The sequence below is a fragment of the Brachycentrus maculatus genome, unplaced genomic scaffold (assembly GCF_059751285.1).
Source record: "Brachycentrus maculatus isolate JH-2025_06_01 unplaced genomic scaffold, ASM5975128v1 h1tg000269l, whole genome shotgun sequence".
Classification (NCBI taxonomy): Eukaryota; Metazoa; Arthropoda; class Insecta; order Trichoptera; family Brachycentridae; genus Brachycentrus; species Brachycentrus maculatus.
The window spans coordinates 987,580-1,012,697 of record NW_028281020.1 but is presented as its reverse complement, the minus strand read 5'-3'; the positions used below and the strand labels follow the sequence as shown (position 1 = coordinate 1,012,697).

Here is a 25,118-nt window from a genome sequence, read left to right as displayed (position 1 = left end):
AAAGCCCCTTCTTTTAAGGTTTTTCACGAGGTACATAATTGTTATCAAACACTCATTTCTTGAGTATACTAAATACAATTTTACGGTTAGAAACTCATAAATAAAACGAAACATAAATAAATTTGTGACAATTGTTTCGCCTTGTTATGGCATTTTCAAACTTTTTTCAATATTTTAATAAATTCTAACGATACATAAATAAATTAAAATGGAATTTTATGAACGCAATGCCAAATCCATTGATTTTGTGGGTCGTTTCCTTTTTAATGGTATTTAAAACTGACGGGATATAAATTACTGATGCCAAAGGGGATGTTTAAGTGTTTTGGAGTAAGACAGCTTGTTAGTGGTCCGTATAAAGTCATTTAAAACTTTTATTGATAAATCAATCAGTGTTTTTTTCTTCCAAAATATAACTTAAATATTATCACTTCACACCATTTCTCACTTGAAACTCTATGATTTTATTTGTTCACATTATATGTAAGTTTTTTATTTATTTCCGAACTTTATGTTTACCCGGTAATTTAAGTTTCGTGTAATTACTCGTACAATCTACATAATTCTTCTTCTTTTTCTTACCCTTATCCGCACCCAATGGTGCATAGGGCACTGCATCGTATTGATGCAGTGTTATCTTGAACGTCACTTATACGAAGGCAAGGTTATCACTTCTGCGGGTGAGGGACCAATCCAAGGAAATATTATAAAATATAATTATATTGGAGTGTTAAATCACTAATATTTATTTTCACCCCTCCCCCCCCCGGGAACCGAAGCCGGGACCTCCAGCGCGTTTGCTAAACACGCTCACCATCAAACTACGGAGGCGAACTAATCTATCTTATTTACATAATTACTCCAATATTATCTCTTTAACAAGGAATAGCTAACGTTAGGAATAAGGTTCTATGTTTATAACATAAATTATACATTGGTAGACGTGAAATAGAATTTAACTGGTTATCAGTCTAGGCCGTCTGTATCTCAACTCTGAATACAGACTTTACATTGGATCGAAAGCAAACAGGAAGCTCACTGCTTTTAATTGGAATCTGCGATTGAAAAATGTATCGAGATTACGGAGTAATAGAATCCATGCAGATAGGAATATTAATGATCCGTGTAGTAGAAGTGAAAATCAGAACTCTGAATGGCGAATGTTGTTCAAATGTTTTTAATTGCCGGGGCGTATAAAAGCTTTTGAAAGTTTTGGAGTTTTAAACAAAACATTGTTTTACGTCAGTTAACTTTTATATAACGTATATTTTAGCTTAGAATATGATGATTATCAAATACCTTTTACGGCTTTTGTTTCACTGAAAGTAATGTTATATATCTTTTTATCCTGAAAACTAATTATGTCTTGTGTTTTGATGGAATGTTTTGTTTTTTTATTGTTGTTATTATCATTTGTTAAGATACTTTTGTTTTTTTTTTTTAAATATAAATCTTAATCGGAAATTAAGTTCCGTAGAACGGGGCTACTTGTACTTTGATGTGTTACTTGAGCCCAGTACAATTTTTTTTAAAATTTGTATTTGGTTTACAATAATGAACGTATCGACATGATTCATTGTTTCCCTGACAGGTGATACCTATCGTCACACGATACGTTCATTATTATAGACCAAATACAGATTTAAATCTCTTTTTTGTACTGGGCTCAAGTAACACATCAAAGTTCAAGTAGCCCCGTTCTACGGTGCATTGAGGAAAATGACGTAGTTTTGCTTTTAGTTTCACTTAGGGTAATTAAAACAACCTTCTATTTCTTTTATGTGTATATGGATACGGCGGTATACAATTAAAAGATATTCTCTCCTATTGTCACACAAAAACATTTAGAGACTTACTTTAAAATATATGAGCTATTTCATTTACAAATTAATCTAAATTTAAAGCAAATAAATTATAGTTTATTTATTGTGTGTGTTCTTTTCGCTCGCGATGAAGCGTAGTGTTTGAAATTTCGCTCGCGATGAAGCGTAGTGCTTGAAATATCCTGAAAAGAAAAACGGAAAACATACATTTTTGTTGAATGTTGACAGACGTTTTGTGATTTATTGGCCAATAAACAGACTTGGATGGTTTTCCTTTGTCAAATTTTCCGTTTGATGAACTCTATTTGACATTTTTCCAGACACACTGTGCACGAGCTAAACAAAAGTTGTTTTGGCCATTGCAAATGCACGTATACAAAATGTAATTTTTTATTTAAAATGTGAAAGATACTCGAGTACTGTACTTAATAAATGTATGAATAATATAAAATATTATAAAAACTTTGTAAATAATGAACTATCAAATACCAGTGTAAATTTTGTGCTAGCGGTTGACAATGATTTCTTGATAATGACACGTTTTGAATTCATAAATAAAGACGTTTAAAAAAATGTTCCTCTGAAATATAAAAAAATTATAAAAAACTTCAATGTACTAGGAGCAGTGACTATTTTGCGGGATAAATTTGAGGGCTGTAACAAAAACAAAATTATTAACGGGCTTATTAATTATGTTGGTTCCTTGTTAGTCGCGGATCATGACCAGAAGTGCCTTTTCGACTTACTTGCTGACAAACGTATTCGCAATTACTTTGTATCATCCTCTTAGTGTGATTCTCTTTCACATATATTGCTAAGAATCAGATGTCAGATGTAAGAAACTTTTTTTTTAGTTTAAGAGTGAAATAATTTAAATTCGTGTTGTGATAAAATTGAAATATTTTGACATGTTATTTTAATCTTGCCAATTTTTCAAAGAGACATTTTTATTGATTTAATTTTATTAGTAAGCCATTTCTCTTTATAAAAAAATAATTTTCTTCAAATAATTTATTAAAAATAAACTTATTTGTTTCTTTAGTCTCCAGAATTTCGTTATACTTTGTTGGAAGACACTGCATCTTAACAATAAGCTTTTCAATGTAATTGGTCATGCAGAAAATGTTCAGCGAATCGGCATGCAGTCGAAAATTGAGTCGATGAAAATAGATCAGAAATATACCGTTCGTGCAATTCTCTAGTATATTTTCTCCACGGGAATATATTTTTTTTGACAATTCTCTATTTCATTATCTCGAAGAACCCTCGTATTCCTGGATTAAATATAAATTTATTGAAAACTCGTGTGCAAATCTGGAGGTTTTCGAGTTGGGATGCATTTATCGATAGCGCAGCAATATGCAGAATAAGGGATGTGGGAAATATGATAAATATTATATCTAGGATTACTGGAAGATGTTTCGCTTGCATCTTCTATAACGGCGTGGAACTTGACTCATGAATTATTGCACATTTTTCTGAGAAATATTATTTACTCTTATTTATGCACAAAATTTACTCTTATTTAGGTTTTGTTAGAATTTGACACCCTGTGGGTAGGTCACTTAATATGAATAAATGGTGCTTTTTAGAATAATCCAGTAAATATTCAAATATAATATCTGTAATGAAAAATGTAACAGTGATATTTTGCCATATTTTTCTTGCAATTAGTTCAGCGACCTGATTGTCGATTTTCAAAACGTCAGTAGTAGTCCTGACTTAATCACGAAGCTACAATAAAAAGTTATATTACAATTTTTTGTAAAATAAATATCCAAAAAGATCTAGGATATTTATTAATGCACAAAATGTCCTCCATCCAATCAAAAATACACCATTAAAAGTGAAAAAATATTTAACTTAGTTCCTTGGTAATTAGCGGACAAATAAGGCTTGTATATATAGTTGAAAATAAATGTATACAAATAAAAACAAGTTGCCCGCTTCTACATTTTAAGTCAAACAAAGAAAGCTGTGAGAATTTATTTATTTTTTTATATTTAATCGTTTTATTCTTCATAGATTAACAGCTGTGCGGTAAAGCTGGCAATCGCACATTTTATTTAAAATCCTTGCATTTCATGTCAGTTTCACAATTTACCACTTTAAAACTCTTATTTTTCCTCGCTATATTTTCTTTCCTCCTCTACTTTATGAAGGAGCATTGCGGATACAATAATATTCCCATTTGTCATATTTGTCTAGTGCAGTCTTGCATTTTTCTTCGCCAAGAAAGAACTGTGAAAAATTCAGAATGCTTTCTAGAACGACAGTTTGGTGACAATTCTGTCAAGTTTTTGCGAAAAGAACTGAAATTAACTGAAGTAATATTTCAGGTTCCTGAAATTTAAAAGTAATTTTTACTTACTGTTTCATGTGTATTTTTTTAAATTATAGCTACAAATACATTTTAGTAAAATAATTTTTATTTGGACTCTTATTGACACTCAAAAGTAGATAGGGCGTTCCAGCAGATCGAAACAATGTTTGATTGATCTTTAGATATTTTATTTATTGTTTCGGCATTAACATTGCGGTAAGACATATTACAATGATTAAAGAAAACACTTCGTTTTTTACCACTTGAGTTTTATTATAGACTACATGTTTCAGAAGTTAAACTTCCATCATTCTGGTCTGTATAATAATTATTATTATACAGATCTGAATGATGGAAGTTTAACTTCTGAAACATGTAGTCTATAATAAAACTCAAGTGGTAAAAAACGAAGTGTTTTCTTTAATCATTGATCTTTATATATGTGTATAAAGACAAAATTATAATCCATTAACTCCTGATATTGATTCAGTTAAAAAAAAATGTTTTTGTATGGAAGTTTTCTGTAGCTGTTTTGCGATATTTAACGCGTTTGTCTACAGTTCATGATAAGAGAACCCAAGTTCTATTTCTCCAAGAGTCAAAATAAATTTATGATGTTCTAACTCAAATATTTATAAATTTCATTGGACTTTGGACTAATTTTAAGTGCGTCGACCTTTTAGGGTGGCCTGTGCACCATTGTATGAGTATTAAAGTCTGTAGAAATAATAGATTAAGCGAAAACTTATAAAAAGTTAAAATGATTCTTTATTTGTATTTAATATAAAACTGTATTTTACAAATACAGATGCGTTTTCAGCATAAATTATAAAAAAAAAAACAATTATAAAATAATACCCATTTTAAAAAAAAATAATATTTTTGAAGCGCTTTTAGGCATGAAATATTTCAAATGAAAGCTTTCCGTCTTCGGAAAAAAATATACAAGCCATAAATATTTTTAACAAACCTCTTGATATTTAATATAATTTTCACAATAAGTTTAGGATTCATTCTAAAAATTGTATGTAGATACATAGAGCATGGGAAGAATGCAAGTCTGAGATAAGAATATCGATAAGGTTAATAAAGGAGTGCTAATATGGTTAAGGTATGTGGAGAAAATGAAATGAATGTATAGCGAAACAGATCTACGATGTGAATGTTGCTGGAATACAAAGCAGAGGAATGCTGATGAATATATGGCATGATCAAGTACGACAAATACTTGAAAGTTGACAGTTGGAAAAATCGGTGTGCAGTATAATATAAAGTGAGATGCGTTGATGTGAAAGAGGCGAAACTTGCTTTCATATACAGAAATGGCTCCAGTGAACTCACACATAAAACGTAATGAGATTTATAAAACATGTAGAAGTCTTAAACATTTTTCAATTAGATTATCAATCATGGGTAGAATGGTGAATGTTACAAGTGCGTGATGTGATCACTTAACTAGCCTGTGACAGGTCGAAAGCCTTGTAAATACTCAGACTTCCATATTATTCTTTATATATCTTGAGATTTCAAAATGCAATGAAATAAAATATTAAAAATCTATGACATAACAATACAATCGAAAACAGTGAAAACTGTTGTTAAGTTCAACAGTTGACGTCAAATGGCATAAAATGTTACACGTGTGTAAAGTGATCACTTAACCAGTTTTCGACAAATCATAAGCCCTGTAAATGCCCAGACTTGCATATTCTTCTTCATCTATGTTAAAATGTCAAATTTCTTTATTCGAATCAAATTTTCTGAACCTTTTTATTATTCATGGAATAACTAAAATATGATACGTAAATATTTCCGTAATGAATGTAATGAAATTCCATTATGAATCGGAGTTTAAATCACCAATTCATGGAAACTAATGGAAACATAAAGCTGTGTTCCGAAAGTATACTCATTAAATGTTTACAGACCGTTATTGGTTTGGAAATTATTCGGGAACATTAATATTACAGCCAATATCCGATTGCAAAATGTCTGTGATATAGCTACAAGCCAACCACAAATGTATTTATTTTGAACTCTTATTAATTTATTGTTCTAAACTAAACAAACGAACCATTGTTTATTCAGTATATTCTAAAGACTTTAAAAAAAAATAACGTTTTATTAATACTTGAGATATCGTAGTCGAACAGGAGAAAGTGACCAACTAACAATATGTAAAACGTTCACGAGGGCCATTTAAGTCACCTTTGCTTGGCAACAAAATAAACATCAATGCAGTTAGTAATTTTTAATAGATTTATATTATCCACTGACACTTCGTGATGGAATTGCATTTTTAATATATTATTAGATTAAAACCAATATTTTTAGCTTTTCCACTTTATTTTTATTTGACCAGCGACCGGGTTTCATCGTTACCGACATCATCAGACCAGTCTGATGATGTCGGTAACGACGAAACCCGGTCGCTGGTCAAATAAAAATAAAGTGGAAAAGCTAAAAATATTGGTTTTAATCTAATAATATAGTAATTTTTAAGCTAGTAAGAAATCAAATAGTCAATGATCACGTTTTTGTAAAAAATGTACTTGGTCACTTTCTCCTGTATGACTACGATATACCATAAGCTTCATAACTTTTCATTTTATATTTTACTTGTCTTACCTATCCATGTGTAACTGTATTTCAACTTGGTTAAATGAAAAAGAAAAATATGAGATTGCACTTCTTTTTACACGTTTCTCGTATTTAAGCAATGTTTAATATTGCGTGTTGTTTCTTTTACATTTAAAACATGGCGGTGATATATCGTTTATTTTTATTATTTTTATTATATGTTTTAGATAGGAGTTGCATTTATTACTTACCTTCTTATTATGTACAAGGGTGCCTTAAACTAAAGGGTAAAATTTCGGTTAAAAAGTGTGTTTTACCTTTTTCAAGTAAAAGCACCTCTCGTAATATAAAAAGTTACATCGATTCAAATGCTTTATAATTTTATGCAAATATTGTCTCAAAATTACAAAACAATCGGTGAATATTAGAGGGAAGATTTAAATTTTGAACAAACTAACATTTACGTTTTTTTTAAAGAATTTAAAGATTTCACCCGATTATTAAAGTGTTTTGGATGTCGTATTTCATGACTATAATTTTTGTTTTCTTCATTTTTAATTATGGATAATATTAATTTATTATTTTTTTGGTTTATCGTTATATTTATCATTCTTTGAAAATAGTAATACGATTTGTTGAAAATAATGCCATGTAAAGTCCGTCCTTTATAAACTGCTAGACGTCTGTTAATTAAAAGCATTCGAGATGCGAGCAAATAGATGAATCCTCCAAATATCATGGATAGGCTCTACAAAGACCGAAATCTCCCAACTACCAAAACGACGCATGACAGAGTACCCGAGTTACGTTGCAAGAGTTCTGAAGTATCAGATCCTCCAGACCGTATTAGAAGGGTTGTAAATATTTGTTATACTTTTATTTATTTATGGGGATGGTCAATGAATTGTTTAAAATTAACATATTTCTACTGTAGTACTAATTATAAGACGATTTTTATCACTTTTCTTAAAAAGTGGAATATATTTTTTATTTGTCTCTGGGGTAAATATTATTGTATATATATCGTAGTCGTACAGGTGAAAGTGACCAACTATCATAACGTAAAATGTTTTGGAGGGCCATTTAAGTCCCTTTTGCTTGGCAAGAAAATAAACACAAATGCAGTTAGTCACTTTTAGCAAGTCAATGTATTATACTTCAATGTTTTAAATCACTTAGACGATTCTGTTATGCCCATGTCAATAGAATGCAAGAAAATAGACTGGCCAAAATTGCTCTTCGAGTGAACCAAGACGGAAGAAGACCACCTGGAAGACCTACAAATCGATAGCGCGGTGATAGCTGAAAGTCCACATCACAAGAGACGGATAACGGAACAGACATATTCGAGGATCTATAAGAAGGAAAAAGAAGAAGAAGAATTAGAAAAAGAAGGATATTATTTGCAGAAGTACATTTGAAGGAAGATTAGAGAACTAACCCCTAAGGTCTATAAATAAGAGTGCACATGTTTATGAGTTAAAGAGAGTTTACTTGACTAAGTTTACTTGGTAGGAATAGTCTTCCCATTACGAACTATTTTTTTTTTCCTAAGGTCGAGTAACTTTTAGTTTTATCGATCAATCATAATAAAAAAGGAGAACTCATTAGCGCGCTCGTAAAAATCAATACTTACAGCCCCATTACACTTTTATAGGCGTGAAAAGTGAACAAGTAACTCGACCGGGTAAACAATAAACGATGCTCGGAATCCGGGCATTCATTTGACGGTTATTATCAGTTGGAGGACGTGAGTCAAATAAATCATGGGGTTTTTTTTCTAACAAAAGTATTATTTTGCTGGTGTTGTTATTAGAGTTTCTTCTGTTGTTTACGTAAAATTATTTGTTTCGTTGCGACTTCACAATGTGAAACTTGATATAAAGTTTTTTTTATTATTGAAATAAATATTTTAGATTATTTTCTATATCAATTACAACTGTAGGGAAAAATGCATATGACTTATTTTCAAAGTTTTGAAAGGTGCTGTAGAAATATGTTTTTCGTTCAAAACGAAATATTAGAAAAAATCATTGAGGATCTGTGAGTTTATCAGTATTTTGGTTATGATTTTGATTTCATAGTGACAAAATACTACCGGTAAATGAATAATTGAAATCTCGTAAATACGTAGACCGTGTAAAAAACTGCTGTACAAGAAATGTTTCAGAATTTATTTATTTAAAATAAAAGAAAACAATTAAAAACAAGAATCGACATTTGATTTGGACATCTACTTGATTTGAAATAATTCAGACAGGCGCCGAAGTGGCGATGACTAGATGATATTCTGTAAAATTGGTGTTGCAGGTTCGATTATAGCCAATAGCTAGAAAAAATCTTCTTTTTGTAGATCCTAAGGATCTGTTTGTGCCTCCGCATGTCGCTCTTGGGATGTTGACTCCCAGCTGTCTTACCATCTTTTCAGAGGTCTGCCTGGGGGTCTGCGTCCTTCAGGGTTACCTTGAAGGGCGATACTTGTAGTCTGTCATCTGACATTCTGTTTATATGTTCATTCCAGTTAAAAAAGATGAGAAATTTTATTTATTTATTTGGAATTGGTATCGCTTTATGTATTTCATAATTTTTATTCACTGCTCGACATATAAGGAGCTGAAGAGGGAGGGAGGTCTCGGGAGATTGACTGGAGTGGCGAAGGAGATGTTATCTGTTGCTGCAGACCGATCCGAAGGATTGAGACAAAAAAAAATCACTTCAGCATCTGCGTATTGCATTTAAAATGGAAAAATCGACTAAAAATTAAAAATCGTTTTGAATCTAACAAAGAGGGATTACGTATTCCTAAGAAGGTACTAAGACTGTATAAGTTCACCGTCTGAGTTCACCTCTTATTACATAAACACAAAAGATAAAAAGACGATGTCGTTTATTTTCAATAGAAAATAATGTGTGCACAGGTCTTAAGTGTATTGGTTTGGTTAGAAAAACTTTGAGTAATGATTTGAATAGACTGTACGTCTGTAAGCATAAATTAGCAAATTCTGAGAGATATAATCGATATATTGTTGAATACGTCGAATGTTCCGGAGCCTTATAGAATATCGCACTATTCATTGTACGTATAATGAGGATTCTTTTAGTGGTTCATTTGTGTTATTCTTCGTACAATAAATCACTCCGAATGACGGCTTTAAAATATAACAAATTGAGTTAAGGCCTGAAAGAGATGTAAAGTAACATTTTTTTGTTGTTGATGTAATACAGTAAGTGTTAAATAATCATTTGTAAGTATTGCCAAAAATAAAGAAAGTGTACGGTGACTATTAATTATTAAATCATATTTTATATGTATTTATTTTATTTTATAATATCAACATATGTATAATATCAAGTGCGTATTTTATGCAAGAATTGATAAATATCTGTTAAGTTGAAATTCTAATTATTATTTCATAGAAATGTCTGTTCTAATGATGTTTCTGTAAGTGATGAATGCTGGATACTGATAACGTACTTTTGTATATTATTATCAGACACAGAGTATTGACCTTAAAGACAATATATCAATATCATAAAAAAGTTAACGTTACACAACGATATAAAGTAACAAATCAAGCCAGTGAAACGACAGGTTGTAAGCCCTGGGGTACTCACACATCCATCTTCTTTTGTATAAAAACGATAGATACAATGTCAAGATGACACGACTATAAAATCGTGAAATTCATTGGAAATATTGTCATGCAGAAAAAAGTACGATGAAAATAATGATATTTTTGAAGTCATATTATCATATTTTTTATCAGTGGTAATCACAATGAGTATTGTATCTACAACCCATTCATAAAATTATAATCCATATAATTAAATACTTTTCGAAAGAAATAATGAAGTGTTAGAATATAAAATTATTACACACATTTTTTATCGTCAAAAAACATGATTCTAATATCATAATTTCTCTTTATTTCAGATGAGAGATCACCTTCACTCAGTGCCATTTAGTTCTCGCAATATTATGAACGTAATATCCAGCAAGTTAGTTTCTTACTGAAGGAAGAGACCGTTGACGCCGCTGTATACGGTTCCGTGTTGTGAAGTGTCGGTTAGTGCGAGGTTGAGTGCATAGTGCAGTGCGGTGGTCGCCAAGTTTCACGGGAGTTTCGAAAGAACAGTAAGCTGGATCCTGACATCATGGAGACGGAGGAGCTTACAAAGCTCGTCGATGGGATATACAAGGTAAGCTTTTTTTCCCGGTTAACCTTCGTTTAGTCGCATAACCAGTTTCGTGGTTTACATGGGACAAAAATAAAATCGATATGCAAATAATCTTTATGACCATAGATATAAGAATTTCCAAAAACTCATAGAGGTCACAATTATTTTTAAAATTTGAATCGGAGTGACATGACAATAATTTAATTACTAAAATTTGGATCAAATTAGGATGAGTGGTATTATCTAGGAAAATTATTATTTAATTTCATGAATTTCGATTGCAACCTTTTTTGGATGGAAAAAATTATAAAAAAAAATATGATTCTGCATTACCTATCAGTATCATTATAAAAAAAGCCTTATAAACTAAAGACGAAATACAAGATAAATACCGCTTATATAACGACTTATAAAAACCAAAAAAATAACAGTCTTAGTTATAAAAATTAATTATAAAAATATATTTTGAAAATCCATGTCATCTCAATCACATAAATTTAAAAATAAACCAACGTTTTTTTATAAATTTTTTAAGAGATAAAGAAACGAAATGAAGAATACAACTTTGTATAAAAAAACTCTTTGCAATGATTCTATAGATTAATCTAGATCTAAAATACTTCATAGATTGGTCGCTTACATCTTTTCAATGCAATATAAATCTACACACACGTCCAATAAACTTTAATTAATTGAAATATGTAACAATCACTCGTGACATCAATCCTTTAATTTTACGAAGCACATGGTATTGAACTTAATTCAAATACTGTAAGCTTACATTTAGGATTGTCAAATATACTTTTTAGGACCGTCTTACGAATGTTATGTTTATCGGCTCAGCATACCTCACGTAAATCATTATATCATTTCTTATGTGAGCAAAAAAAAATATATGCTCGAAAAAAATTGTAAATTATTCCTAAATATTTAATATCCTCAAATATTTCGATTTGGTAATGGTAATTTCAAATGAAGTTGCAAGGTTTTTCGAAGAAACTCCAAGTTTATCATTCTAAATAACGATTTTTTCCGAGCCATTAGACATTAATTGGTTTCGAAAAGTTTAAAATTAATGTGATCTCAAGTTTTTGAGAATTATTTTAATATAAAATCGCCCTTTCTGGCAGAAAACTTTGCGTAAAAGATGGCTGTTTTGAGTTATAAATGCAACTTTGAAAAAATCGGCACGACTTTTTAAATGCGTTCTCCGTTCCTTATAGTATCGAAACTTTCTTAAAATATCGTTGATCGAAAATTCACCCTTGATATAAGATTAATTTTTCTTCTTCTTGATCAATTTCACCACGACTTCTGACTGAGAAATATGAGTTCTCAGCAACCTTCTTGTTTATAATCTCTCTCCATTCTTTCCTATTCTTAGGCATGTGGGTAGCGAAAGAAAGCAAAGCTCCAGTCAAATCCGTTATTTGGTCTTTGCTACTTTTCCCTTCCATTTTTACATTTACCAGGAGCCTCTTTGGATCACAACTTTGTTCCGGAGCATGACATGTCAAATAAATCGGATAATACGCCGATAACAGTGAAGAGTCTGATTTCGATATGCGGTTCATCCGGAATCGGCACATTTGTTTTTTTATAGCCGTCCATATTTGGAACTTGCGGAATCAATTTATTGAAAGCAGATTAAGCATGATAAAACATAAATTTTCTTTCTTATGGCAGCTTTGAGTATTTACAATTTTATATAACTATCGAAAAATAATTGAATTAAATAAATGTAAAAATATTTTTTCTTAAATAAATTTTGTTGTTATTACAAAAATGCGTATTTTTTATCGTAACTCGTCCCAATAAATAAATTTTATCACGTCAAAATTTAAAAGTTATCATTGTATTCTAGTCTTGTAAAATGAATTACTTTTGAAAAAGCTCATATTGTGATATATGTGTAAAGTAAAACTGTAAAATGTACTATTTTTGATAGAGCTCATACTACAATATTATCTATGATTTGGGTCGGAAGAATGTATCAAGTAAATTTTTTTATGACAATTGTTAAAGACACAAGTATTTAGCTAGAATTTTAGAAAATCCTCAAACCAACGAACCAACAAACCATCTACGCGCGGATATTTTATCGCCAAGAACGCGATAATTGTTTACGCATTTTTCAGACAATAAGAATTCTATATGTACTAAAACAATGAAACGCTTGTCAATTGTTTCGCGAACCAATATTTGAAGAATGTTAAGAAATTTCTCTTGTAAACATTAACAGTTCATTGTTAAAGAAAGTCCCTACGCCAGAGGCGCGCAAATAATGTTATGCGTACCAATAATTGCGAAAATTATTATATAGTTTTGAAAACCAACTCGATTTTAGTGTTTGAGAACACACAGTAGCGTTTATTTTTAATACAGACAGCGTTAGCGAGTTTTTTTTAAGATTGTAGACGTACTTTTTAATATATTAGCGCCCTTGAGGTAGTATTTTACCAAAATGGCGCTAAATAAATTATCCAAATTTATTTTTACTAAAAAAATACGTTTTAAAATGAACGACGCAGGAAAATGAATCAATTTTCACGCTTATCTAAAATAATAAACATAAAAACTATTTACGAATTTTTCTGATTAAACAAAAATATCAAAAATATCACATCCTTGATTCACATAATTTAAATATTTTTATTGCACTTAAAAAATGCTTGTAAAACAAATACAGTACTGAATGTTACACGTGTATAAAATGATCACTTCAACTAGCCTTATGACAGATCATCAGCCTTATAAATTCCCAAACTTCCAAACTCTTATTAATCTATGTTAAGATATCAATATAAATCACTCATACGCTGAAACAAATCTAGATGAACAAAGATTTACATAGACTCAAAATATTGCAAATTTAATTCCGTCCAACAACACTAAACAACGATGGAAACCGTTGTTAATCTGTTTAAGTACAATAATTCTAAGCAAACTTTTAATTCCGTTTTAGTGCTGAGAAGCAATTTGCGAAGACAAACTGCCACAATATCTTATACTTTTAATTTCTCATTTTTTGAACACCTGTGTTCTTTTTACCTCTGTATACTAGGAGAACTCTAATTTGTGTGTTTTTTGTTTTTGAGAAAATTATAAGACCCGTTTTCATTTTTCTTTTAAGAGTGGAAGTGCTCAATTCATACTTAACGATGCATATGATATCATTCATTTATGCTTCCAATATCATTTTTAATGTAAGTCAGATAACTATGTCTTTTTAAGAAGTACCTACAATCATTTATATGTTAAATGTTAAAACCTAAAACTGATCATTTGAGTCTACTAAATTGTATTTTATTGTTAAAAACAAATGAAAAAATAATTTGTGACAATAGTTTCACCTTGTTATGGCATTTAAAAACATATTATGATATTCGTTTGAAATTACAACAAAAAGATGTTAAAAATGACAAATAGATATGTTCAGTTTAAAATAAATGAATGAAATAAGTTATGATTTTGCCGTTAGTGTTGGAATTATTATTGTTATTTCTTAAAAATAATAATAAGATAACTATTGTTGTTATTTCTTGCTAAAAACAGTACAGACCAACAATATAACGGATTGGTTACGTAATGTAGGCTTTCCGCTTTCTTGAGTCTGGTTACGTTATTGTGCAACGTACTCTCTCACTTAACTTGCTCATATGAAGCGCTTACTTACACACTAACATTCAAACGCCAAATAAATTTTTGTTATTTTTTTAAATTTGAGTTATGTTTATGACAAAATTTAAGTACGTAAAAAGTATGTAAGAATTAGCTTTGAAAAATGAGGGATCATTTTTTTTTTAAATCATGCAAAATAAAAAATCTTAAAAAAAATGATGTGTTAAATAAAAAACCTACAAAAGCTCTTAGAGATACAATGTAAATATCGATAAATCGTTTTTTAAAAAAAAATCCTTGAAATTAAGGAAATTTATTACATTTGAATAATAATTTACGTATGTATGAAGACAAAAAAAGAAATTTTGGGAAAGAATGAGGAAGTCTAGGCATTTTTGAGCTCATAACGTGGCACTTCCTGGTTTTAGTGAATACTTCACAGACTGTCGAGAGAAATTCAGAAAAGTATTGTTATATCCCCTAATATTAAATTTAGTATTCGTAAAAAAAATTATAAAAAATTAAAAATAGCAATTATTTTTAAAATACTTTAATTTAAAAAAAATGTTACTATAAAATTGCAAATAATTGCCGTACTTTTTAATGGCTACAATATTTTTATTTTTCATAATGATTTTGGGAGATAGGGGAGAGTGCCCATGAGTGGGACAGAGGATGAATGAGACAATCGTCCTCCAGCCCAAACTATTGTTACAAAAAAAAATTAAAAATTACCCAACGTTAACGCTACGATATTAGACAGGTTAATTCTCAAACCTCAGTTCTCGACTGACAGTGAAGCGAGTAAGACGTGTTACAACTTTTTTGCGTCAAAAAGTAAATTATATACTGCAATTTGATTTTGTTTGTACATATAGGTTATGATAAGTGCTGCAATTGATATATACAATTATTTAAGTTGGTTCTCTCAGGATATTATAAAGTATGTTTCATCAAATTTACTTTAGTATAAACGTATCGATTTATCTATTTTTCTAAAAATCACGCATTTCCTTGAATGGGACGCGCGCAGTGATCATGAATGGGACGGTCCCACTCAAGGGAAAATTGTCCCATTCATGGCGAATACTTTTAATTTACATTAAAAATCGTTTGTACTCGTTTGTATTACACGCATTGTAAACATTATATTGTTTTTAGGTTATAATGCCAAAAACACGCCATCGTTCACCAACCATCAATCACCAACATTCTAATTGAAGCTGCTGTAGAAGAGGTTTTAAATAAAAGCAAAATATTAGGTCAGTTGCAAAGACATATGCAAAAGGAAAATCTTATCTCTATAGACATGTCAAACAAGTAAAGGCTGATAGGAAATAAAAGAGCCTATCAGCGGAAGCTAAACTGGCAGTGCATAACTGAGTCCTGGTTCTAACTCTAATGTATGGAAGTGAAACATGGAGTTGGCAAAATAAGGATGAAAGTAGACTGAATGCAGTCAAAATGCGATCTCTCAGAAGAATGTGCGACAAAACGATGTATGATAAATATTCGAATAGTGAAATAAGGAAGGAATGCAAAGCTGAGATAAGCATATCGATAAAATTAAGAAAGATGTGTTGAGATGGTTTGGACATGTAGAATGAATGAGTGAGGATAGAACGGTTAAACTAATTTATAAGGCGAATGTTATTGGAAAAAAGGAGCAGAGGAGGACCGAGAAAAACATGGCACGATCAGGTAAGCCAAATAGTTGAAAGTGGTCAGGTTAGGAGTCGTAACAATCGGCGGGTATGTATGAGGAGATGCATGAACGTGGAAGAGGCGAAAAGAATGTTTGCAAAGACAGAGTGGTGTGGCGTTCTATTCTTTCTACCTACCCCTGCGGGGAAGCGGCGTGATGGTTAGTTAGTTTTTTTAGCTAGTTAGTTTAGTCTGAAGGGAGAAGAAATACTTTCCACGTATTTAAATTCAGCTGGAAGAATATGTTCTACAGTACAGAAATAAATCAGTAAGGGGAAATCAAGTATAATATCTGACACTTCAGAAAAGGACAAGTTTTTGAAAATACAATTATTGAAGAATGGAAAATGAAAACCCATAGATAGATAAAAAAATAAGCCTAACGCTAAAAGAGTTTAAAAAAACTCAGTTTTCAACAAAATATTTAAATGAGTGATGACAGAGATCAGTTCAGATAAATCAGTTGAAATAGAAGGTGTATCACTGAAAAAAACTAAAGTAAAGGAGGATAATAAGTGTCACATATCGCTCACTCCTTTCAAGAACGTCATAAATCAAAAATCGTCAATTTTCAGTTGTGCATGTTTTTGGAATGCCCAGAAAATGTACTATATCCCAGCAAAAGCGGCATATTTTTAACTTAATATTTACCCGCTACAGGGCAGAAAGTGTTATTTTGGCATTTTGAAGAAAATGTATTGTTTAATTATTTTTTTAAATAAACTAAATATTTTTCAAATGGAGAAAGAACCTTCAGGTTTTACCTAAAAAGATCTGTTGCAAAGTAAAAAGTTTAATAAGCGGCTTGATATTTATTTTTCATATATTGTATTATATTTTTAAACTTTGAAAACGTTCTCCTGAAAAATCAAGTTTTTTGATTTATGACGTTCTTGAAAGGAGTGAGCGATATGTGAAGAAGAATATCAATATAGTTTTATGCATTGGCTTAAATGTAAATTTGGTGGCCCATGAAAATTGTGGAATATTAAGATATCTGAACTTTTTTTGCCAAAAATGTTGCAAAAATGTTTAATAAAATTTCTTTTACATGTGTCTACGTATTATACGAAAGTGTCTACAGATGATTTTTATTTTAAAATATAAATATTGCATCAATCTAGCATTTTATTTAATGTCCCATTCATGGTATACTGGTGTCCCTCTCATGGGAGGGTGTTTATGAATGGGACATTTTAGGACATTATTTGAAATCGATTTTTCAGGCAGTTAGGTTAATTTTTTTAGAAAACAAAGTATGGCATGTTTGTAGCTAAAAGATTGAATAAAGAGAAACCACGTTTACTTTTTGTGATTTATTTTACAGAAAAGAACTAGAGAGGCAAAATCAAAAACGTCCCATCCATGGGCACTCTTCCCTACATATTTTCGTATGTTAAGTGTAAAATGTAGAATTACAATAGTAATATAAAATACCAATAATACTATTGTGAAGTAAGTAATTGACATTTTAAATAAACCGAGTGTATATAACATATGCGTTGACTGTTTTAAGAAGGGATGCTGATAATATTTACGTAAGAAATAAGTCACCATAGACCTTAGCATAAGGTCAACCTTTATTGTCGATTAGCTTGGTTGGACTTTGTAAACAGCATTATTAAACTCGTTTTTCAGATTTGAATGCGTTTTCAAATATCGCATATCTAGACGCATGGGATATCACGATAACACTTTATGTACACGGGCAAGAGAGGTTATATTAGTATAACGCTTCAATTTGATTCTACAAGACAAAACAACTACAAAAACACGCAAGGTAAGAGAAGAAAAGAGGTTAAAACCAAAAAGCTATCAGTATTATTTCTCAGTTCTTTATATAAATATCCGGAGATCAGTTGAGCATGGTAAATAATTTTGACTTTTAAGTATTTATTGTCTATTGCCTGAATTATATTTATTTATAACCAATAATTTACATCATAATTTTCGTAATAGATATTCTTAACTCGACATCGGTTGCGTATTATTTCTTTCAGTATTTCGTGCAAAAATGATACATTTTTGAATTCCTCAATAATTCCTTGTGCAAAAGATTGTAATAATATTATTCATTGCATGTTTCCCGGGTAATTGGTTTCAATAATTTGAATGTGTTTCAAAATACTTCACAAAACACTATTAGCAAGTGTGAAAGTACCAGTTAAAGCATAATTTGCGAGGGAATTATAAGGCAGGGTTAACATTTGACCCGCGGTGCGAGAATATGAGATTCAGCAGTGGCGTTACCATTATGTAAGTACATTTTAAAGGGCGCCACGTGGATTATTGTAACCCTTTTGCACACGAAATGTTATGTTAATTACAATAAAAGGCTACTTGCATTGTGTTATGTTGTGAGGCGAATAGTATTGTATTCGGGTATTATTATTTTTAATAAAATGTGGGCTTTATTAATTTACATATTTTTGTATACTTGTATCACGTGCTTTTTCTAAAATGAGTGAATAAAAAAAGATCACTTTTCTTTATATATTTCCATTTTTTTCGTATGCATTAAAAGTAAAAGTTTTACTACTTACAACATTTTGAATATGTTCAAATACTTGTTCACAAATCTGGATTATCTCCAATTATAGGAGTTAAATTTCTTATTATTTACACCTCACATACTGATATAAGAGTTTCTGCTCAATAAAAAGCTTCTTTTTATCTCACCAATAGATGTCTCTAATGAAGTTCTAGTGATTCAAGAACAATGTTTTAAAATCGGTTCATATATATAGAACATCCAAGAATTTGAGTAGTGTGGTTGTCAATAATGGGTAGAATTGGTGAATGTTACACGTGTGTAAGGTGATCACTTAAACCAGCCTATGACTTCCATATTCTTCTTAATCTTTGATGAGATGTCAAAAAATAATATGTTTTACCGCGTATTTGTGTGTTTATGTAGTGTAAAATAGCTTAGATTTCAATCTAAAATACTCGTGATTAATTATCAAAAATGACAAACCAAAATGATGTGTTCATTAATTCATTTTTCTTGTAATTGAATTTCTCACTTTGATGTGTTTATTTGCTTATTTTGTTGAAAGTGATTTCCGGCTAATCTTGCACGGTATCTGCACATTATCACATATGTTAGATACGCCACTGACCATTGCTAACTAGTGCTTTTTCTAATAGCAAAACAACATGCAGATGCTAACACACTTTCTCATGAATCTTGAGATAAGTGAGGAAGATGTATTGAATCGTGATATGCCATAAGGAACTCATTCACGTAAACAAACGACTCATTTATTGTTATTATCATATTATAAATAATCACTCTCTTGTTAAATTTCTAAAATTATGTTGTTTTGATCTGTGCACTGTGAATGCACAAAACTAATTAAATTAATAATTCCCAGGAAATATAGTTAATCGATTTGAACACAATCATTTTTGTTATTAGTTTTATTCATACAAAGTTATTTCTATAGTACCTACATCGCTCACTCCTTTCAAGAACGTCATAAATCAAAAATCGTAAATTTTCAGTTGTGCACGTTTTCGGAATGCCCAGAAAATGTACTATATCCCAGCAAAAGTGGCATATTTGTAACTTAATATTTACCCACATTAGGGCAGAAAGTGTTGTTTTTGCATTTTGAAGAAAAGGTATTGTTTAATTATTTTTTTAAACATACTAAATATTTTTTAAATGGAGAAAAAACCTTCAGGTTTTACCTAAAAAGATCTGTTGCATAGTAAAAAATTCAACAAGTGGCTTGATATTTATTTTTAATACATTGTATTATATTTTTAAACTTTAAAAACGCTCTCCTGAAAAATCAAGTTTTTTGATTTATGACGTTCTTGAAAGGAGTGAGCGACATATGTCCTACTTCTAGGCTTCCATGCATGCCAGTTTAAATCCTGTAGGGTCAAAATTAATGTAAAACTATTTTTCATAATATCAGATTAATGTCCACACAGTAGACTGGAGCATTAAGCATTAAACTAATTACTTTGTCTTTTGTGTACTCGATGATCAAGTTAATATTCCACTATTCTAGATGAATTAAGAGACCAAAAAATGTAAATGAACCTTGATTGCAGGTTATTTAAGGATAATTAAATCCTTAATTTGATTTTTTTTCTTATAATTAAATGATAAATACTTTTACAATTTATCAAATGAAATGTTTTTGATTTTTTAAAAAAAATTGTAATTCACGTTTAAAAAAACAATAAAAATGCTAAAATGCTTGTTTCCAAACACTACAAAAAAATTAATAAAAATGATAGAGAATAAAGAACGTGTACGGTTTTTTGACATCCGTAAATTGAGTCAAACGTCGAAGCAAATGCGAAGAAAATATATAAACATCGTTATTTTATGGACGTTTTTGTAAGAAGTTTCTCAATCATTTTACAAAGATCGTCAAAAATGGGTTTGCATGGATGGTCACGAATTTTTCTGATTTCGCTGCAGTCGCCAAAGGAAGTAGACGATGAAAACAGTTTCATAAATTTTATTAACCGAATAATTCTGTATTGCGAGTTTATTGAAATACATTTCTTGCTGTTTGTAAATGAAATATCACAAAAACCACTGTTAAGAAGAAACTTAAATTTAAACGCAATGAATTAAATAAAAAGAATTATAGCAATGGCAATTTTGTTAAAATTGATATTTGGTTTTTTGCTCTACTATACAAACTATTCATATTGATAAATATCGAATTATTGTAAGGTTGGGTTTATTTTTATTTCTAAGCATTTATGAGACTTCACTTAAGAAAGAAAAATAAAATTTCTCCATAATTTTTTTCTGCGGGTCGTCATTTTCTTGACTTAAAACATTTTGTGAAGTTCTCCTCCACCTTCCCAATACACCGCCATCCTCTTTAAATCAACCACAAAAGGATCGGTTTTAGCTGAATGTGGCTGCCGAATTAATTTATAAATTCCTTCTTTTTAATAAACTACAAATTTTTATTAAGTTTTTCAGAAAAAAAATGTAAAAATTAAAAATAACGTGCTTATTAATTATTTTTTAAATTCATATAAAATACAAAAAATAAGCATTTTATTTTATTTATTAATAATCACACATTAAAGCAATTCACATGTTGATAGTGTCAAAGCAAAATAATAGGATCAGAATAATACTCTTAAAATAAAGTGTATGATACAATAAAATCTTTGAATATGTCCCTTTTAAGAAAAAAATATTTTAAAAAAACAACATGAAACATGAATATTTAAACAAGTTATTTTTTAAAGAATACGTAACGGACACTTTTTTGACGGCAAGTATAATGAATTTTTCGTCTTGGATAAAAAATGTTATCTAATTCAATTATACAAACGCAAGTAATATAAACCACCAACCGTCAGATCTTATTACTTTTATTGCCACAGTCAAAGAAAATTGTCGTAGAAGGTATAATTTAATTTGTTTTCTTTTGGGTCATAAATTTTGGATATTTATTTAGTCGAATGGGAAAAAGGGTGTAAAGCGAAACCCCATTTTAGTTTTTCCAATAGACGCAAAAATCATGAAATACATTTTTAGTAACGCAAACGTCTTTTTTCGTATAAATCTTACCTTAATGAATCGAAAATAAGGGAAAAATCATCATGGGTACATTCTTATGACAGTTTTATGACCCATAGCTAGGGGAATTACGTACGGGGGGTTTAAATTTGGACAGTTTTTGTGTACCTACAAATATATCGACTTGAAGACGTACCCTAAACTATGGACTGAAAGTTTTCCCAACAAATGGTCTATTAATAGTCCCATAATTTTGAGTATCTTCAAATACATTCATCCAGCCAACTGGAACTATTTGATTCCGAATGAATCTTAATTTTTTCAATGATTCAGTATATTTTATAGGATACTGTTTTAAAACAATTGAAAAATATTTTTAACACAAATATCACACACTTAATTCATGACTGAACTCGATTTCCATCAACTTCAACATGTATTCAAAAAAAATGATCGGACTTTGATGACATTTTTATACTTTCTCACTTTTTTTAAAAATTATGTCAAGTTTGTGAGTTTGGTGATAATTTCTAAAAAATAAATAAAAAAAAAAAAAAATTAACAGTCTAAGTATGTAAATCAAAGCCACTGGAGTGGTAAATGGTACAATAGAGTAATTGTAAAATATTTTTAATGCAAACTTGGTGTACCTACATACAATATATTTTATTTGAAATGAATTTCTTTGAAATTCCACGAATGATTTCATTGTTACTTCAGATTTTTTTTGTAAATATCAAAATAATGAAAAATTAATCAAATAAATTTTATACGATCTGGAATCATTAAATCAGTCGACAATAAGTCATAAGAGAATAATTTAATTCGCAGAAAGAGGAACAAAATTCGTGTAAGCAATTTTAAAGTACGGCCGGAGCGATTTTCAACAAACTCCAGCAATACATTTTATTTTATGGGTTGCTCTTGGCTTGGCCGTGGTTTGCATCGGAATTATTTCTCCAGTTTTAAGCCGTAGAACCTCTACGAACTTTTTCCCAATAATAAATAACCCAGAAGGAGCCATTTTGAATGCAAATGCCTTAAAGTAGACATAAAAATCAAGGGTGGTATTGGAAAAAACAAATAAAGAAGAGATATTTGAAAACAGCCGATAACAATACATTTTACGATAAGGAGATAGGATAACAAGATACTTCGGGTCATATGAGCGGAACGCACATACTATACAAGTACAGATTCATTTCAAACACAAGATTTTATTATCAAAATGAATTTTCCTTTCATTGTTATGGTAAAATATCAAATCGATGAATGTGGCGAAAGGTAAACTACTTTTGAAGCAATTATCTCATAATTTTATTAAAAATTCAAATTTTACAGGATCAATTTGTTACCTTTTCAACGAACTTATTAAAATCGAAAGTTTCATCACATTTTCAGTCATAAACTTTGAAGCAAATTTAAGTGAAAGGTACTTAATTAAGTCCTTAGAAACAAGGAACTGCTAAAAACTATCATCATTAGGAATTTGGAGTTAATAAAGAAAAATTTGATATTCGATATCAAAACTATATAAACGTTTGTTAAAAATCATGCATCTATTTCTCGATTTATTAATGATATAAAAATATATTTCAACACCATTTTTAGTATAATGCACTTTGACTGTTAAACTAAAGATTTATATACATAGGAGCCTAATATATTCTACACGTGACTTTCTCTCCGTGAAGGGGAATCCACTGCAGGAAAGTGTAAGAATAGTTGCATGATAAATGTGAAGGAATGAAGAAAGTGCAGTGTAATTGCATTCCCTGCTTGGGTCATCTAATAGCAAGTGCACGATCACGTCAAGCCTTGGAGTACTAAATGCACCTACATCTAATGTAACCATCAGATGAACAAGTTTTGTTACAATTGCTAGTAATAATCAATTAACTAATAAACGTTTTGAGTATTTTCATCTTGAATAAAAATTCTGTTTTTAACAGTATAATTGTTGTGATCCCAAATGGTGAATATTGCATAATATATTAAGCCAACACTTAATCCAGGCAATAACAGGCAGTGAGCTCAGTAAATTCTTAAGCCTTCCCAAACTAAAATATTTTTTTTCTCTAGAGATATCTGACAAAATAACTGTGGCATCAGCTTTAAAAATTTATTTCAGTATCCTTGTTCTTTTTCAATACCTTAATATGCGTAATATATGTAGGTACACTATGATAACATTCATTGGTATACTTGTAACTTGGTAGCTTACGCGAATTACGTCTATTATAAGGTAACTGATTGCAATCGATAGCACTTAGATAAAACAAATTCATAATATTTACTTTTGCATACTTAAAAATATTTAGAAATATGACACCTTTTAATGAAAGTAATTTAAAAAAAAAAGTTTTCTAAGCAACTCGACTTCTTAAGTAAATATTTTTGTTGAAGTTATCGCGTGATTAACCAATAGTCGTGTTAATTATATTAAAAACATAAAGTTTTTAATTGGGAGTTAAATAAAATAATTTATAAAACATTCTTACTTAATTAATTTAACTAATTTTCTTTGTTCCTTTGACTTTTGTGCATTTTTATTTTTAAAAAAATAATCAGAAAATAACATACCCTTATATTTTTTCCGCATTTATATACTGCGTCCCGGGTAAATGGTACTTCAATTAAAAGGATTCTGAGTAAAATGAAAAAATTAAAATTAAACGTCTCGCTCTTTATACTTTTACTTCATTCCTCTTGAAAATAGCGAAAAGACACTTTAACATAACCCAACTTTATCGCATGCACTTGGATTCAGAAAATCTACAGCATTAAGATCTTAGCTTTGGAATTAATTGGACAGTACGTTCATTTTATTCATGTCTATGGGTAGTTTTGAATTTATCTTATTTAAACTATTCGTTTAGTAAAAACTATATATTTAAAATGTAACTTTTTTTTATAATCACTATAAATCACTATAAAGAGTGATTTTTAAACAAATTTACATTTTAATTACAAAATAGAAAAAAGCAAATTTCATGCATCAAATATAAAGTATAAAAAATACAAATGGAATTGTAAGGGGAATTATTAGATAGTATACAATTGTGAGTATAATATGTTCCTACACTCAAACGTATTTAAACTTTTTGATTATATTCCCTACTAAGCACAGGTTTTCTTTTGAACTTATTTAGGCTTTTATCGTTAAAACATCTTTATTTTTCTACAAATTATTTATTAGGCAGCTCATGCAATTCTTTCATTATTTTCATGACCCTCTTTAAAATACTTTTATAATATACGTATATTTATTTCATGCCATTAAATTAGTATTCTTAAAAAAAAAAAATTATTCAGCGAATATATGATAAAATCTATTCATTGTATTTTCCAAATAAAAAATAAACGATTGTAAGAA

The 25,118-nt window shown here is 29.8% G+C and overlaps 1 protein-coding gene across 1 annotated transcript in view; it reads left to right on the top strand.

Annotated features, from left to right (window-relative positions):
• Positions 1-25,118, top strand: part of IRSp53 (Insulin receptor substrate 53 kDa) — a 353,967-nt gene that overhangs the window by 131,104 nt on the left and 197,745 nt on the right. Inside the window, exon 3 of the mRNA XM_088266488.1 lies at positions 10,661-10,926. Within this exon, the coding sequence (XP_088122614.1) occupies positions 10,882-10,926 (45 nt within the window). The 5' untranslated portion in view covers positions 10,661-10,881. The remainder of the gene's footprint in view (positions 1-10,660; positions 10,927-25,118) is intronic.